Source organism: Dipodomys spectabilis, unplaced genomic scaffold, assembly GCF_019054845.1.
Source record: "Dipodomys spectabilis isolate Male_0828 unplaced genomic scaffold, ASM1905484v1 ptg000026l, whole genome shotgun sequence".
In the NCBI taxonomy this organism is placed as follows: Eukaryota; Metazoa; Chordata; class Mammalia; order Rodentia; family Heteromyidae; genus Dipodomys; species Dipodomys spectabilis.
In genome coordinates, this window is record NW_024870703.1 from 8,255,753 (window position 1) to 8,274,512 (window position 18,760).

Genomic DNA, 18,760 nt, shown 5'->3' on the forward strand with positions numbered 1-18,760 from the left:
TTTGCATTAGATAACCTCTAAAGATTTTTGAACCAATAAGTAACATGATCAGCACTATGTATTAATATTTTAATTCAACTGCAGTTTAATTGGTGCCATGTGCTTGGTACATAGTAGGGGGTTGATAAACATATTACATGGGGGGAAAACAAAATAAATGGTGGATTAGGGGAAAGGAGGGAGAGTATTATTGGAACATTATTGGAGTAGTTGGAACAGGAGCTAGCAAAAGAAGTAGCAAAGACTCATCAATAAAACCAAGAGGTTCTTATCTTAAAACCTGTAAGGAAACACTATCAAAGAGTCAACATTGGTCAGCTTGCCAAGTCTATTGCAAGGCTAGGTCTCAGAGGACAGGGATTGGTAAAAGTTCAGGAGTGAGAATTGAGAGAGAAGGTTCCACAGCAGCAGGTTAGAAGCCAACTTCAAGGAATCTAAAAGTAGGAAGTAGACAAAAGGCCCCAAGTGTGGGCTACTGTCACTTCACCTGTCTTTTTATCCTCCCCATGTCACAGAAAAGGTGCTCCTTTTCTCCACATGCCCTCATATAGTACCTTAGGCCTCCTTCATGGCTTTGTCCAGCCAAGAGTCCCTTTTCTCCTGGGTCTCCCCTCCAGTGGCCTTCTCTCCCACGGGGATTGCTATTTCTCCTCTTCCCTAAAACCACACATCCTGGAGCCTCCACAGCCTTCAAGCTAATGTTTCAAAAGAATCATTGAAGTCGCATGGCAGTTAGGGAGGAGGAAGTTTGAGCTTCACCTGGACATTCTCTGAAGAAGATAAGATGACCTGTAGGAGTGAGTGATTAGGGAAAAGAGTATTGGGACAAAGAACTGGTCAAGGCAGTTGTTATTGAGGTTCAGTGAGGAGTCACCAAAAAAATGAATGAAATTATTGCCGGGGGCAGTTGATCTTCTAGCAGATGTCAGCATACTGCCACTGTTCAGCTGAAATTGGGGGCTCAAAGCAGAGTAGACTGAGATGGGGAGATGTAGTGATGGAGCTCAGTGGGACTAACTAGGAGAGTATCCCAGGTCAAGACTACCCTGGGTATGCCTCTGCAGAGAGGCAAGTGGAAAGGGAGTGGGGCTAGGAATGTAGTTGGGATTAGGGTGAAGGATGGTTCAGTGGAAGAGGAAGGCGGCTCAACAGTTGTGTCAGAGACACTAGCAAAGCCACATGGTATGAGAGCTTGTAGAGTATCTATACTCAGTAGTAATGTAAACCACAGAACCTTCCTGTGGTATTTGATTCCCGTCTGTAGTCCTTATGAAATGAGGCTCATAAAAGGTCCTTAGAAGTAATACAGGTGAAGCACTTATGACAGGTTTTGCACCCAAGTATTCCGCAGACATGAGCAGTGGTGCTGAGAATGTTTACTTCAAAGTGATGATAAAATTTAGCATCTGAGATCTTGAGTTGAAACAATCAAAGAAATGACAAGTTCTCAGATGCCATGGTGGTTATCAGGCGTTGGTGAGATTGGAAGTGGAGGTATTGGAGCGAGGGAGCTTGAAGGATGTTGAAACTGCATGCAGGGACATCTTTATGAGTGCTTAAATCACTGATGGGGTGGGATGACAGTTAGGGAGAAAGGCCAGATCTTGCAGCTCAGGTTAATAAGAATGGGAGGTGCTCAGGATGGACTTCAAAAGAAGACAGTGTGCTGAGGGAGGGGAGGGTGTCTGGATTCAGCTAGAGGAGTGTGTGCTGGTCTAAGTCAGAGACCAAGGAAAAGAAGCAGCACGAGAAGTTGGGAGCATGGCAGCTTCTGTTAAAGAAGTCGGTAGTGTGGAAAGATGAGAAATAGGAAGAATGTGCTCACAACAGAACAGATTTTGATAGGAAATATTTTTCATAATAGCCTCCCCTCCCAAGCCCGTTGAACCCAGGGCCTTGCACGTACTAAATAAACCTTCTACCGCTTAGCCATACCTCCAACCTCCTTGGAACAGTTGTTAAGAACCTGGGGACAAATCTGAAAAAGACCAGAGGTTAGAGGAGGGTTTGAATAGATTCCTGAGGAAGCTGTTCCCACACCTGGAGTGTAAGATGGGATGGACCAGGTCCCTCAGGACTTCAAACTTGCTGAGCAGTCCCAACTGGCTGCAGCTGCACAAAGGCCTCACCCGTCACCCTCTCGGGGGAGCAGCTCTGCCTCTGTTCTGCAGTATTTCCCAGATCAGCGCTACTTAGCAGCTGACAGAGAGGGACCTGGAGAGCTGTGATCAGACTGCTCTTTTAGAGAGCCCAGAGCATCAAATGGCTTTCAAGGAGAGGAAACAGGACACCAGCCAGCTTCAGGGCTGCCTGCTCTTCCAAGAGCACTGCTCTGTAACGTAATTGTATTCCCACATTTTTTTCACATGATGTCAGGGAATCATCTCCCTTAAAAGCTTTCCTGAAAAAGTACAACTATAAAACAGACTCAGGCAGTGAAATGGAAACCAGATGAGTGGGCCTGTGGAAGAGCAGGTCTGTGCAGTTTGGGGAGATTCCCCTTTGCAACTTTGCAATCCAATCTCTGCTCTCTCCATACGACTGTTTCCTGGGATACACGTACATCCGAGTCAGCACACAGGTGACTGCAGATGTGAAATGTCTTGTGTTATTGCTGCGAGTGATGAGGTGCAGGGAAGCAACAGTTCCCGTGGTCCCAGTACAGACCACCCTGCTAGGCATGAAACCACTCTAGTCCTTGTGCTGGTATAAGCCCAGGCCCTGGCACCCAGAGAGGAGGGCCAGCCCCAATGCATGGTTTTATTGGTGTTGTTCCTAGGGTTGAACCTAGGGCCACATATATGCCGGGCACACGCTCACGTTCAGAGCTAGACCCTCAGCCCTCACCCTTTTCACAATATAGTACCATCTTTACCACTGTCCAGAAACTCTTCACATCTCCCAAAAAAGCTCTGTACCCTTTAAGCAGTGATTTCTTATCTCCACCCCACCCCCACCCCCAGCCTCTGAGCATCTCCAGTCTGCTTTCTTGCTCCATGAATTTTCTTCTGTAGATATTTCATATAAATGAGCCATATGGCCCTGTGCTTAAGTTTTTTCATTAGGCATGGTATTTGTAAGGTTTGTCTGTTGTAGGGTGAAACAACATGGCTTTTTGGTTATTCATTTCTTTCTGTACTGAGGATTAACTTGGCCCTCATTCTTGCCAGGCAAATGCTCTACCACTTGAGCCACACCTTGGTTTTTGTTTTTTGGGTTTTTTTTACCTTTTTTTTTTGTAATGGTTCTTGTGCTTTTGCCAAGGTAGACCTGAACCAAGATACTTATACCTCTACTTGAGTACCTTAGATTACAAGCATTCATCAATATACTGGCTTATCTTTTGTTTTTGTTTTGTTTTGTTTTTTTGGGTCCGGTCGTGGGCCTGAACTCTGGGCCGGGGCGCTGCCCCTCAGCTCTTCAGCTCAAGGCTAGCGCTCTACCACTTGAGCCACAGCGCCACTTCTGGCTTTTTTTTTTTTTTTTTTTGCTTATGGGTGTTGAGGAATTGAACCCAGGCCCTCAAGCATGCAAGGCAAGCGCTTTACCACTGAGCCACCTTCCCAACCCATACTGGCTTATTTTAGAGATAGGTTCTCAGTAACTTTTTCCTAGACTAGCCTCTGACCTTAATTTCTTATCTCTGCTTCTTGGGGAGCTGGTATTACAATATCTTCTTTTTATGTCTGAGTACTATTCCATTGTATAGATATACCATATTTTGTTTCTCTACTCATCAACAGATAAGCGATGGTTGAGAATGAACTGAAGGTCCTATCTTGATGAATAGCCCTCTTCGGTATGCTTGAAATGGGACAGCAGGCATGTACCACTGATCCCTACCTCACTTCCCCACCACGGAGAGCTAATACATTGTTCTCATCCTGCTAAATCCAGAAAGAAACAGAAAGACTAAGATTGAGGTGTGGGAGTCACTCTGGAAATTAGTAAGGTCATGAAAGAGATGTTGGTAATCAGAAGAAAAACAATCTGGATGGTGGGAGGGAAAAATGAGATACTGAGCAGGTCCAGGGCCCTAGAAAAAATTTGACTAAAGCAGGGGAATAGCTTCAGAGGACAGGGGTTCAATGGGCCAGAATGAAGGAAGGAGTGGGCCCCATACACCCATAGCTGGTACTTGAGTCACTAGTGATGGGAGAGTAATACCAGAGAGCTGTAAACTTACTTCTTTGATGAGAAAGGGCCATGGAACAAGACAGAATGAACCTTTCATGCTAAGGAGATGTGGGGTATTGGGGGCTTTGTACAAGACTTTTAACCAGCAGCACATCATGCCCCACCCTCACCACAGAGAAGGGGATGGCTTGGGTGGGAGAAGACAAGGCCAGAAGAGACTGGTGGTAAGCCCACTGTTGATGTTAAAGGAAAAATGGTGAGGATTCTGCCAAGAGACCTGAGTTCTGGAGCCTCGTAGCCCTGAGTGCAGGGCTAGGGACAGGAGGGCAGTGGGCAGGGCAGGCCCCCTGTGGGTATGAGGAGAGACACACAGACTTCCTTCTCTTCTTTAGGCCGATAGATGTTTTAAGATAGAGTCACAGTGTTTGACCTCACCATTGACCCACAGTATATTATGACTATGAAAATGAACATTTTTAATCTCAGTTACACAATGCTGATTACTTTTCAATTAATTTCCAGTGGAACTACATCAGGTCAGTTCTGTAGAAATCAGTTAAACCTTTTGTCATGTTCTTCCTTATTCTCGTAAGTAGCAACTCTTTTATCTAAATATTTAACAAAGAGAAAGTTTTATATTTGGTCAGGATTTTTTTTAAGTCCATAAAAGTTTTACTGTGCCATTTTAGACTGCATTGGTTTTATTTCTAAGTCTCGGACTTCCTAGGTGTTGCTACTATTTGCTTTTTTCAGTGTAGTAGCCAAATAACCAATTTGGTTATTGTGAATTTTACCATGTGTTATTGCCATTATCAGTGCAGCTTCATGCTAGTAGCTTTCATGGTAAAGTCAAAATTCTGCTTTGACTTCTTTCTTTTCTGGTCCTACCGTCCTGCCCGCCCCCCCCTCCTTCCCCCTCTCCCCCCTCCCCCCCAGTGCAGCCCTTGAGGAAGAGAGCTTTTGTGCTGCATAGGTGCATGTTCTTCATAGCTACTAACTTTAACTCCATCCAGCAACATTTTTCCTCCTGTTGAGTTGACTGAAAACCCAGATCTTCATCCTCCATCCTCTGGGTTTGTTATTGTTTCATTGTACTGGTACTAAGGCTTGAACTCAGGGCCTGGGCTCTGTCCCTTAGGTTTTTTGCTCAAGACTAACGTTCTTGCCTCTTGAGCCACAGCTTAACTTCTGGGTTTTTAGTGGTTAAGTGGAGATCAGAGTCTCATAGACTTTTCCTTCCTGCCTACTTTTGAACCAGGCCAGCTTTGAACTAAAATCCTCAGATCTCTAGGATTACAGGCATGAGCCATAAGCACTGGGCCTGTGGCTTGTTCTTGAGAGGTTTTTGTAGACCTCACCCATCTCTTCCCTCACTCCAACTGTTTCAGTTTCAGCCCCTAACTTCCAGCTACCACATCCATGTCATTGGGTGGGTTTCCAGGTCTGTGGGAGGTAGACAGTAACTCCAGGTCAGCTACTGGGGAGTGTGAGTCACAGAGGACAGATAGATAGGAAGGGCCTTGAGAGGCCTGGGAGTAATCTCAGTTTCCAGTCAGGAAATTCCTAAGGCTGGAAGTGTATGTAGCTCAGTGGTAGAGTACTTACTCTAGCATACACAGAGTTCTAGATTCCTTCCCTAGTACCAGGGGAGGGGGAAGAAGGGGTTTCCAGCATGCAATCACAGATACTTAATATTCTGAAGATGTTTATAAATCTTAAGATCACTTTGTGAGGTTAAAATGCATAACAAAGTTTCAGTCAATGGCATTACAACACCATCTTCATTTCTTTTTTCTTTTTCTTTTTTTTTTTTTTTTGTCGGGGCCTGAACTCTGGGCCTGGGCGCTGTCCCTCAGCTCTTCAGGTCAAGGCTAATGCTCTACCACTTGAGCCACAGCGCCACTTGTGGCTTTTTCTGCTTATGTGGTCCAGAGGAATCGAGCCCAGGGCCTGTGCATGCAAGGCAAGCACTCTACCACTGAGCCACTTTCCCAACTCCACTGTCTTCATTCATGTAAATATGCTATATGATGTTCACACAACAGCAAAACCATCTGAAGAGATGTTTTGTTAAATGACATGTGGCTGTACCTTGATTTGCTCTTATATTACTGCGTACTGTGCTTATTGTATTTGGAGCTAGGGGTAGTGTTGGGGTGGGATACCCCCAGCAACTTTCTGGATTTTGTAGGTAAGGTTTGGAGATGGTAAAGTTGAAGTCCTCAGGAGAGATTTTCTGAACCTCATTTTTTCTGATTTAAATTTTCTAGTTTCTAGTTATGCCTCAAGACTGCACACGGTTATGTTGGGGGAGCCTCGCAGCCCCCCTGTGCTGTATATTCCTGGCCTAGACTGGGCTGCTGACACAGCTTTGTTGGAATGAAGCAGTCATTTGGTGTCTTCCTCCCTTGCCTTGAACTCTGAATAAGTTCAAGGGTTGGTGGTAGATAGGACTCAGAGACCAGGTGGGTAACTCCAAAGGCCAGAGAAGTTTCACAAGGAATTCATTGAGCCAATCCATCTTAAGAGCCCAGACAGTGGAGTTTCTTATCAGAGAAATAGTTCCCATTGAGAAATAAGGGAAACTGAAGTGACTTCGAGGAAAGAAAAAAAAAATAGATATTTGAAGATTTCTCACCAGTTAAGTAAAATATGTCTGAGCCACTGAACTCTGCCTGGGCTGAGGAAGAAAAGGATGATGGAAGGGTGATCTCAAGTCACTCTGGCACCCTAGGAGAGCATCTCAGTCTACAGCCTTAGGCTTCCCAAAGGCTCGTGGGGTAGAGGTCCATTTCTATTCCCAGGAGGACGGCTTTGTGGCCTGTGCAGAGAAGAAAGCACACAATACTTCCTTCCTCCAGAGCTGCAGGTATGAAACCCTTCAGGAAGCTCAGCAGAGGGAAGTCACCAGGGCCAAATGGGGGAAGAGGGTGGGCTACTGCAGAGAGGATTGTACACTGTGCACAGGAAGGTCCTGACCCAGTCCAAGCCAAAGGGATCCCCTAGACATAGACACCAAGTGCAGGCCAGAATGGTCAGACGTGGTCTGGTTCTTCCACATGCTGGGGCTCCATGGCGGGCCTGGGTTATCCTGCAATGGAACGTCATAGATGAAGCCCACACAGCCCAGCTTTCCCTGCTGAACTCAGGCTCGCCACAAGAAACAAGCAGCAGATGACACCTAAAACCACATCCAGAGCAAGTCCCCTGAAGGGCTTGGAGGCTGGTGGCTACCCTTCCTGCTTCTCAGGCAAGAAGGCCCACAGAGAACTGGGGCTGTTCACAGGCATTGTTCCTTGAGGGTGATGTTTGCTTGAGTACATTCCTTGCTCATTAGTGTGGGTGGACATGAAAAAAATGCAAGTATTTGTATAAGCTTTTAGCCAAGTGTACTATTAAGTAGCCATAATTGAATTTATGAATCCCTTTTCGGTGAAATATGGCCCTACACATTTAAGTCTTATGAAGTACATATTTGTTTTCATTCATATGGGCTCTGTCCATTTTTCAAATTAGTTATAGAAAAAATGTACTTACCCAGTGATTCAAGGTGGGCCCATATTTTTTAAATTATAGTTACTTTAACTTGAAAAACAGATTTTTTTTCAAATTTATTTTAAATGGAAACAAAGGATTTGCTAGAGCATGTCTGGTTTCATAGTAGGTCACCAGTAAACACATTTATATCAGGCAGCCATGGATGCCAGAGCACACAACCACTACTGTGGGCTGGCACTATTTGGGAGCTAGGCCTGTTAGAACTTTGGGGGGCCTAGGCCATGTGTTCCATTTGAAAGTAGCTAGAAAGGGAAGAAAAGGCATAATGTTAATATTTGAAAGTTCTTTTAAAACTTTGAATGATGATATTTTGATCTCCTCCCTTCGGACCAGGAAACACATTTCCAGCACTTGGCAGAAAGGACTCGTAACTAGTGGCTGCTTTTTACCTGTTGCCCCTTTCAGCTCAGAGGGTGGTGGGGAAGGAAGGCGTGAACTCTGGGGATACTTCCCTGGAAAAGGGAGATAGAGAGATAAGTCTTTCCAAATCTGTCCCACATGGAGACCTGAAGAGTTTCATCCATCCATCTACTGACTAGTCACTTGGAGTGACAGAGATGGGACCCTTGAGGGTTGGATAAGTTCATGGGTGGGGCCAAGGCAGGAGTTCTTGCTCCTAGGGACTACTGCCATGGAGTACTACTGCCATGTGCATTGTAAGCTGTTTAGCAGCATCACTGGCTTCTACCCACTGCATGCCAATAAGCACCACTTCCTCCTCATTGCATCAAGCAAAACTGGCCCCAGACATTGACACATCCCATGAAGAGCAACATCATTTCTAGAGGAGAAACAGTAATGAGGCTGAGGCAAGTCTGCAAGACTTTTATCTCCAATTAACCACCAAACAGCTAGAACTGGAACTGTGGCTCAAGTGGTAAAACACCAGCCTTGAGCAAAAAAGACAAGGGACAGTGTCCAGGCCCTGAGTTTAAGCCCCAGGACTGGCACTCACACACAAAGATACTATACATGTATATTTTTTCCTAATTTTGAAATAACCATGTAAGCTATACCAAACTTGTGAAGACCAAACAATCCCACTGCACCTCTGTTCGCATGCACCTAATGGGTACCTTGGGGTCCTGAGTTGAATCTGTTTGGTTGGGTTCTGCCTCGGGTGTTCCTTCTTTTACACAATGGGTCCCAAAACTTAAAAACAAAAAGAAGAAGGAAGAAGAGTAGTTCCCTCAGAGAAGATGAAGTCCGAATTTCCCTCCAGAATTACTACCAAGGCCAGATTGGGGGGAGGGGGAAAGGCTGGCTAATGTCAGGGACACAGACCTGGGACAATGAGTACAGTAGTTTTCAGTATAATACGTGCCTCTGGCACTTAGCCCAGTGCATCCTGGGACTGAGGCTGCCCTTGAGAGCTCCAACCAGTACACTTGGTTCTTCTTTGATGAAATGTTTTAAATATTTCGATAAGGAACAAAAACTAATACCACAAACACCCTCAATTCCCTACCTCGACTTCCTATTGGAGTCTTGGAAGCCAGAAGAACCAACCCCCTCCATTCTTGGGACAAAGACCTTCCTCTGGGCCATTTGTCTCCATTAGGGGTCCTCTGGAATCTCTTTCTTGATCAAATTTGAAATGATATACTCATAAAGTGCACTTCTGGTAGACTGCCTGGAAATGCCATCTCTGGGTCCGGCACCGAAGGCCTTGGGCTACGGGAGGCTGGACTTCAGGATGGAATATGCAAGGGAAGGCAGGGGCCAGAAAAGCTCCTTCCGGGGAGCCCGAGGAAGAGCTGAATGGTTGAGTCAGCAGATGAACCAAGCTTTTGTCTCATACTTGTTTCTCATGACTAAAATGCATGCTCTTACCTTGCTGAGGTTGTTTGGAAAGCAGCCTTTGAACCTGAAAATACTTGGCTCTGAAAAGAAAATGCACAGTAACCCATTCAGTCATACCCTGCCTTTGTCTCCTTGGACCTCTTGGCTCATCAGCTGTCTAGCCTCCTTACCAGCCCCTCTCACAAATGCTCCTCATGATAGACAGGTCCGGTCTCCTTGCTAGTCAACCTCTGGGCTCCCCACTTTGTCCCAGCTATGCAGTCTCTAACCCCTCTGCCTGGCCAGGCTTTCCCTCCATGAAGCTTTCCCTCCTCCGGCTCCACATCTGGTTTTTCCATTTCTGTCTTTTCATTTCCACCACTTATGGTGTAATTAGTTTGTGTCATGCACCATCTTGAACTGTTTCCTCACACTTTGTGTGTGTCAGCTTGCCTCTCACCAAACTATTTACTCTGAGAAAAAAGAATGGGGCTTTCCTCGGGTGTCTTATAGAGTCTCACATAGCAGGCTCAGTCAACACGTGTGGGTTGTGCAGAGTTGGATGGATGCAGAGTTGGTTGGTTGGCAGGGCTACCCAGCACATTGGCCAGCCTCTAGATCTGAGAAATTTCCCACCTGTGCGTTAAAATGGGGTTCTCCAGGACTAGAAAGAGGGAGAACTCAGCCCACTACCACTCAGCAATCACTGTGTTGGCTTGATTGCTCAGGAAGGAAACTTGATCAATGTCCTTACCTGATTCTTTAGAATCAGATTTCAGGAAGCCACTCTCTGAAATCATTTTCACACTTGGGAAAATGCGGACAGCACATATTTTCATCAGTTGGTAGGCAATGTGGGACAAGTCCATGTTGACATTTTCATTTTAATCAGTACAATGGAAACCACTTCAACCTATCTCCCTGCCTCAGAATTAACAATTCCTTCCCTCAGTAGCAGGAACATGAACCAGGGACTAGCCTAGAGGTAGGCTTTTTCATGGAGCTAGGAAAGAAATGTTACAGGAGTGTCAGCAAGGAGCATTCCCTGATAGTGAGGCATCTGCCTTGGGGGGAAAGCTCTGACAGAACTGGCCCAGTAGCAAGAGGAAGTCCATACCACAGCAGCCCTAATGCCTCATTTGCTTCCCTCCTCTACAGTCCAAATGACTTATCCACTCACAATCATGGAAGCACCAGATTAGCCAATTCTAAATGTTGATTCGTTGTATCCAACTTGATTCCAAGTGACTGAATGTCAGTCTCCCCGTGTAGACCTACCACATACATGAACACAGGTCTCTTCCCTGCCCAACTACTACAACTCCTGGATTGGGACTGCTCCATTGAGTACCTGATACTGATGGTCATATCTTTCCCCCGGACCAGCAGCTACTTCATTCCTTTTTACAACTAAATATAGACATACCATAATTTATCCAGTCATCAGTGGATACAGTTTGATCTATTCCACTTTTTGGCTATTATGAGCAAGGCTGCTATAAGGTTCATGTACAGGTGTTTATAGGGATATATGTTTTTAATTTTTCTTAGGTATCTCTAGGAGAATTGTTGGTTCATATGGTTTAGACTTTGTGGGACCTCAAGATTTTTCCAAAGTAGCTGCACCATCCAACATTCCTACCAACAAACTGTGAGGGTTTGTTTCACCACACTTTTACTGAAACATCTTTGTGTGTGTGTGTCTGTGTCTGTCTGTCTGTCTTTCAGTCTGTCTTTCGGTCTGTCTGTGTCTCCTGGGGCTTGAACTCAGGGCTTGGGTGCCATCTCTGAGATTTTTTGCTCAAAGGCTAGCACTCTACCACTAGAGCCATACTTCCACTAATGGTTTTTTGTTTGTTTGTTTGTTTGTTTTTGGTAGTTAGTTGGAGATAACAGATTATCTTGCTCAGCTGGCTTCAAATCACAGCTCTCAGATCCCAGCCTGCTGTAGCTAGAAATACAGGTCTGAGCCACCAGTGCCTGGCTTGTCTTTTTTGTTATAGTCATCTTTACTGGTATGAAAAGGCATCTCTGTGGTTTAGGTTACATTTTCTGATGGTTTTGTCCCATGCAAATTGGTAATTTATATATCTTCGCTGGAAAAATGTCTAGTCTGATCCTTTGACTGTTTTTTTTAACTATAGTTTTAACCGTTTTTCATATATTCCAGATACATCTCTTGCCAGCTGCAGGGTTTGCAAATGTTTTCTCCTGTTGGGAGTTGTCCAGTCTTTCTCTTCCTCAGCATCTGCCTTCTCTTCTTCTCCTTTTTTGTTGTACTAGGGAACAAACTCAGGGCCTTTTGTATGCTAGACAGTATTTGCTTGCTTGCTTGCTTGCTTTGTCGTTGGGCTTGAACTCTGGGCCTGGGCACTGTCCCAGAGCTCTTCAGCTCAAGGTGAGCATTCTACCACTTGAGCCACAGCACCTCTTCCATTTTTCTGGTGGTTAATTGGAGATGAGTCTCACAGACTTCCCTGCCCAAGCTGGCTTTGAACCGTGATCCTCAGATCTCAGCCTCCTGAGTAGCTAGGATTACAGGCGTGAGCCACCAGCGCCCGGCTATCAGACAGTATTTTCTTGAAGATACCTTTTGAAGCACTTTGATTACAGTTTTGATGAAGTATAACTTGTTTGAGCTTTTGATGTCACGTCAATGAAATTATTGCCTAATATAGGTTCCATACAGGTTTACTCCTGTTTTCCTCTCTAAATTTTATAGTCTTAGCTCTTTCATGTAGTTGTTTGCTACATTTCTTTGTGTGTATGTGTGTACATGCCAGTCCTGGGGCTTGAACTCAGGGCCTGAGCTTTTTTGCTCATGGCTAGTGTGCTTGAGTCATAGCTCTGTTTATGGCTTTTTTTTTTTTTTTTTTTTTGAGTAGTTTATTGGAGATAAGATTCTCACAGACTTTCCTGCCCTGGGCTAACTTTGAACCACAATCCTCAGATCTCAGCCTCCTGAGTACCTAGGATTACAGGCATGAGCCACCAGCACCCAGCTGTTTGATATATTTTAAGGTTGTTTTTGTATATGCCATTAGGCAGGAGCCCAGCTTTATTCCTTTGTATATGTGTATCTAGTTACCTCAATATCAGTGGTTGAACAGACTGTCCCTTCCCCAAAATTACTTTGTTTTGAACCCCTTGTCAAAAACAAGTTTAGGTGCTGGGAAGGTGGCTCAGTGGTAGAGTGCTTGACTCCCATGCATGAGGCCCTGGGTTCGATTCCTCAGCACCACATAAACAGAAAAAGCCAGAAGTAGCACTATGGCTCAAGTGGTAGAGCACTAGCCTTGAGCTGAAGAGCTGAGGGACAGCATTCAGGCCCAGAATTCAGGCCCCATGACTGACAAAAAAAAAAAAAAAAAGAAGTTTACCCTAAATAGCGAAATTTGTGTCTGGGATGTGTTCCATTGATCGGGATTCTGCTCTCATGCCAGCACCATACTGTCAGGCTGGCATGTGGCACCTGTGTGTGCTTAGAATGTGTAAAGCCTGAAGTTCATTTCTAGCACCATGAAAAGCTCTGATTCCCACGGCCTTGGGGTCAGTTTTGAAGTCAGAAAATGTGAATCCTCCAATTTTGGTTTTTGGTTTTGTTTTTCAAGATTGTTTTGGCTATTCTGGATACATAACAGATGCCTGACCACACGTGTTGCTTTGTCACTTGCTTTCTCATTTCCTTGATGGAGGGGCCAGCCTGTATGTTAGGTACAAACTCCTCTCTTCTCTAGTCTCCTTCTGGGTCAGCCTCCTCCTAAGATTCAGGCTTCTCTGGCTGAGTTTAGGCCGGGGCCAGGTAGTAAAGGAGGGAATCTGTGGGCCTCACCTGGCTCTTAAGTAGGAGACCTAAATCCAGTTAATCCCCACCTGCTTCTGCCTGCCCCTCCCCACTTCCTTCCTTAGCCTGCAGGGTTGGGTTGATTGGGACTCTGTCTGGATCTACTTGCAGCCACCTCACAGCAGCTCCTCCAGCCGTCATCCTAGCTCTCCCCTGCCCCTTCCTGAGCATGGCTCATGGCAAATAGTCTACAAAGAGACTGTCCTGTCAGGCGGTGCCCGTGTGGCAGTCTGGCCTTTCCCGTGGCATTGTAATCACTCTTGTGTGATCTTTATAGACCCAGAGAGTCACCTGAGCTGCCGGCACTTACTTATTTGGTAGTAGGTGAACATTTTTTCTTCTTTGGAAGGGTTTTCAGATCTTGCTTTAAAAAGACTTCTCTTCTTCTCCCCCACCAAGGGGGGTGAGGGGAAGATGGAGAAAGCGTGAGCCAGAGGGTATAATTTTCTGGAAGTTCTCAAGCTCAAACTGCTATTCCTTCTGCAATAAGAAGGACTTTCAGCTGTGGCCTTTCCCCACACATGGCCCCTCAGCTGGGGGCTTTTTCCCCTTGCTTTCTTTATTATGACTATTTCCTTTTTTGGGAATAACTAAAAGTGATAAAGTCAAGTGTACCTCCTTCACCTCTGTGGACTGCTGGGCCGGTTTCTTAGCCACTACCCTGCTGGGAGCCCAGCAGCACCACCAACTCTGCAAACATGCACCCATGCCCTTGCCTCCTAGAACAGCCCTCACAGCTAAGGGCGGAACGAATGAACAGTCAATAGGCGTGGTGGAACAGAGCTGCCATCCTCACAGTAGGAGATAGAGGCGAGAGGAAGGAGAATTCTGGGTCAGCCGGGGCTATAGAGAGACACTTGGGTCCCCAAAAAGAACAAGAACAAAAAAAGGGGGGGGAGTATACTTGTGGAGATGGGAGGGAAGGGATAGTAGGGGGAAAACAGAGGAGGAGACGACAATGCTCGATAGGAAATGTACTCATTACCTTGCTCATGTAACTGTAACCCCTCTGTACAGTATCTTCACAGTAAAAAACATTTTTAAAAAAGGAAGAAAGGAAAGGAAGAAAGAGGAAGGAAGGAAGGAAATTAGTAAGTTCAGTGAGACAAAGGCAAAAATGTATCATGTTCAGAACTTCACACAGGTGTATTCTGTACATCTTGTCTGTACAGGATCCTATTTTGTAGTTGCTTGGGGGTTTGGAAGAGGCCACTTAATTGTACTACCACCCATGCTCAACCAACCAAGAGCCCCTTGGTTGAGGCAGAGGTAAAGACAGAGATTATTTTCTAGTAAAGAGGCTCCCATCTAGAGCCCCTACTCCCCTTGGCCCTCCTCCTCTCCTTTCTTTCTTTCTTTTTTTTTTTTTTTTTGTCAGTCCTGGGGTCTGAACTCTGGGCCTGGGCACTGTCCCTCAGCTCTTCAGCTCAAGGCTAGCGCTCTACCACTTGAGCTACAGCGCCACTTCTGGCTTTTTCTGCTTATGTGGTGCTGAAGAATCAAACCCCAGGCCTCATGCATGCAAGGCAAGCACTCTACCACTGAGCCACCTTCCCAGCCCCTCCTTCTCTCCTTTTCTGTTTCCCAGTTTAAACCTTGCTTCCCTGTACTGAGGGACACTAGTGAGAAAGTTGGCTCTCTGAGGATGGTGAGATATTGGTGATGCTGGACAGTCCCCAGCCTTGTTTATCTCACTCTAAAAACCTTGTTGCTCACTCTTGAGTTCTTACAGCCACTACGACTGTACAAGCGGGTTGGCCTATCTACACCACAGGATCCCCATCAGTAATGGGATGTTAATACCTAGTCCATAGATGTTGAGGGGGGACTGTAACTCAGCAGTAGAGCCTTTGCCTAGCATGATCATGGCTTTGGGTTTGATGTAGCACAGACTTACTTTTACACACACACACACACACAATCTTTAAGAAATGGAGACAAAGCACTTGATCAGTACCTGATATATCATAGGCCTTTAATGGAGTCTTTATAATACATAACTGGTTCAACACCCTGGGAAACTCAGCCTCCTCTTCCAGACTCTGGACCTTCTAGTGTGCTAAGCAAGTAGGATTGGGGCCAAATAACCAGGAACAGTTGCAGACAGATCTTGGAGCTGTAGGTTGAAAAGAACTGAGAGCTTCACAGAAGCATGTCATTAAAAGGCAGGTGCTGGTGCCAGAGGGATTCCCAGAGGCCTGCTGCCTGAGGGGGGATTTTAGTGAGTTTCAAACCTACTGCTGGTTAATTGAGAAGGGCTGATTAGTTGTTGGCAGAAGTGTCAACATCCTGAATTTCCCTACATCCCTGTATTTAGTATTGTCTAAGAATGGTAAAGTAAGCAATGGTTTCCCCATGGCACCCTACTTGCCCTTTCTACACCCTTTTTGCTCTCTCAGTGGCTCTCCTTCATACAGCCAGGAATTCAAGGGTCTGAAAAATTAAGCCACTCCAAGACAGAGGGCAGCAAGATGTGAGTGAAGTCCCTCTGGGGTTGTAACTCAGTGGAAAAGCACTCAACTAGCATGCAGAAAATGAACAAAATCCTACCCACCACCTACTTTTTGATAGCCCATGACTTATAAAATGGCTTTTGCATTCTTAAATGGTTGGGAAAAATTCACAAGAATATTTGTGACACATGAAATTCAAGTTTCACTATCCATAAGTAAAGTTGTATTAAAACAGCCACATCATGCCTATGGCTGCCTTTGAGCTGAGCAGATATGACAGAGCCCTTAAAATGTGTGGTCTGCAACATGTATTCACCACACATTGAGGTGTATGCTGCTCCCTCCTCTGAGATGATAGAGCTTTAACTTGTTACCTATAAGAAAACTTTGGGGGAAGGGGCAAATCAATGAATCTGGACTTCCAAGGAGACTCTGGGTGGCAGCCTTCCTGATCCTTCCAGTTATATACCAGAAGGGCTGGAAAGAAAGGCCTGGTCCTGTGGTTGGGGCTGCTCCAAGTTGGGATAAGGAGATAGTGGCAAGCAGGCCTAGGACTCATCCTACCAGTGGCTCTAGGATCTAGGAGGAAATTACTAGCCTCCCAGGGAACCTTCCTACCAGCACCCTGCCCAACTTAAGACCCCTCATGTTCCCAGAGTCCTGTGGACTTCCCATCTGGCATAGAGCAGTGCACTCATTGCTCGCCTCTCTGTTTTTGCAGAGTTTGCCTTCTGCCAGGTGGATGCCTCCATCGCTCTAGCCCTGGCTCTGGCTGTCCTGTGTGACCTGCTCCAGCAGTGGGACCAGTTGGCGTGTGGACTGCCCATCCTGCTGGGATGGCTGTTGGGAGAAGACGATGACCTCGCCAGCTGTGTGGAGAGCCCACATCAGGTGATCCTGGGGACTTAAGGAACCAGACAACATCCTGAGTGTTTGCTAGATGCTGAGGTTCATGGGCCACTGGAAGCTGTTTCCTAGGTGCTTGAATGCAGAGCACCAGTTAGAAGGCCTTCTGAGGGTCCTAGAGAGATACGCAGGTTCTGTTGTAGGATTCTGATGGCAAAGCCTTCACACAACTGGGAAAGGAACTTTGGGTGATGCTCCTTGGATGTTGCATGTAATTACAGTAAGTGGTTAGTGTGGGGCTCCCTGTAGCAATGTTCAAGAAGAAGTATTTCCTAAGAATTAGAGGAACTCTTCACCTCCTCTAGGTGGGGGAGCGGTCACAGATAGGGAAACTGAGGACGAACACAAGCATCAGAAGCATCCTGAGAATGGAAATTCTCAGCCATCTGTGCCTAATTCTACTGGTGTCCCTAGTAGCCCAGGAGTTCAAAAGGCAGCTGTTTACGGGAATTGTGGAGGGGGGATAAGGCTGTGTGATAAAATGGCCTTGGAGATATGCAGCATTATAAAAACTTGGTCTCATGCTCTGAAGCCAGTGTCTCACATTGGTAACTCTTTGGTCCCTGGTCTGCTGCTGAGATGTCCCTTTCTCCCTCCTCTCTGATTTTGGATACACCTAGGGCTTTGGTCAAGGTTGCATTTTCAGCATCAGGCCCCCAAAATATCTTGGCTTTGAACTACAGACAAATCTTTATCAAAAGTCATGTTAAGTCAGGGGAGGGAGGGGCTCCTCTCTGGTTTAAAAAAAAAAAAAGGTACAGGAGCAAAAATAGAAGGTGACCTTCAAGGCTGCTAGTGGTGTGTGGGACGAAGGTGTTGACAAGCTGGAGTGAGCCCTCTGTCAGGTGGGGGAGGAAATGTCCCTCTTGCATCTGGCAGGACGTTGCTTGGAGTGCCTGGGGCTTGTCAGCATTCCCTGAAAGGCTGACTGTAAGCATTTTCACTTGATGTAGGACGAAGACGACTACCTGTTTGAGAAAGCAGAAGTCAACTTTTGGGCTGAGACCCTGACCTTTGTGAAATACCTCAATAGATCTCTCTTCCATGTCCTCTGCAAGTCCTGCCGACATCCCCCTCGCTCTGAGAGACTCCATCACCTGCGAAAGAGGGTGTCAGAGCGATGCCAGTGCCTCTCCCAGCTCTTCAGAGAGCTTCCTCCAGCTGCGGAGCTCCTGAAGACAGTAGAGTACACAAGACTACGCATTCAGGAGGAAAGGACATTAGCAGGCCTGAGGCTGCTAGCCTTTCTGGAAGAGAAGGAAGGGGAAGCCTCCTTGTTCTCAAAGCCCAGTACTCTCCTGCAAAATTAAGAGTTAACTCACAAGGACACTGAAGAAAGAAGGCTTACAGAGAGTCTACCACCAGCTCTCCAAGAAATATGTCCATCATGTTCAAACTTTCCCCCTTCGTTCCTCATTTCTAGAAGTTTGGACTTCTGTCACCTTCTACTGAGGGATTTTTCTTCCATTCAGTCATTCATGGCAGCCTAGTTTACTGCAGCTACTATAGGAAGTGAGGCTACCCTTGAATGTTTACTCTGCCCGCAGGTGCAGGCCACCTGCAGGCCTGGATTAGCCTCTTCCATCCCCTAGGACCACTGATGTCCAGCCATTGCCACTCTGTTTCCTGTGAATTCACTACACAGACTGGATTTTAAAATAAACAACCCCTCCCTCTTTTGGGGGGAATATATATGTAGGGCTGGATTAGTTGGCAAAAGACTCATTTGGTTAGATTTCTAAATTGTATTCTATTTTAGCAAAACAGAAGTGTGTTCCAAAGCTGGGCACTGGTGGCTCACACCTATAATCCTAGCTACTCATGAGGTTGAGATCTGAGGATCACAGTTCAAAGCCAGCCCAGGCAGGAAAGTCTGTGAGACTTTTATCTCCAGTTAATCACAGAAAAAGCCAGAAATGATGCTGTAGCTCAAGTGGTAGAGTGCTAGCTTTGAACAAAAGAAGTTTAGGGACAGCAACCAAGCCCAGAGTTCAAGGCTCAGGACCGCTACTTAAAAAAAAAAAAAAAGAAAGAAAGAAAAGAAATATGTTCTGGCTGGGCACCAGTGGCTCAGGCCTGT

At 45.9% G+C, this 18,760-nt stretch overlaps 1 protein-coding gene across 1 annotated transcript in view; it reads left to right on the forward strand.

Annotated features, from left to right (window-relative positions):
• The window catches only part of Thada (THADA armadillo repeat containing), a 309,811-nt gene extending 291,282 nt beyond the window's left edge, over positions 1 to 18,529 (forward strand). Inside the window, exons 38-39 of the mRNA XM_042675482.1 lie at positions 16,496 to 16,665; positions 17,634 to 18,529. Of these exons, the coding sequence (XP_042531416.1) occupies positions 16,496 to 16,665; positions 17,634 to 17,990 (527 nt within the window). The 3' untranslated portion in view covers positions 17,991 to 18,529. The remainder of the gene's footprint in view (positions 1 to 16,495; positions 16,666 to 17,633) is intronic.
• The last annotated feature ends 231 nt before the right edge of the window (positions 18,530 to 18,760 follow it).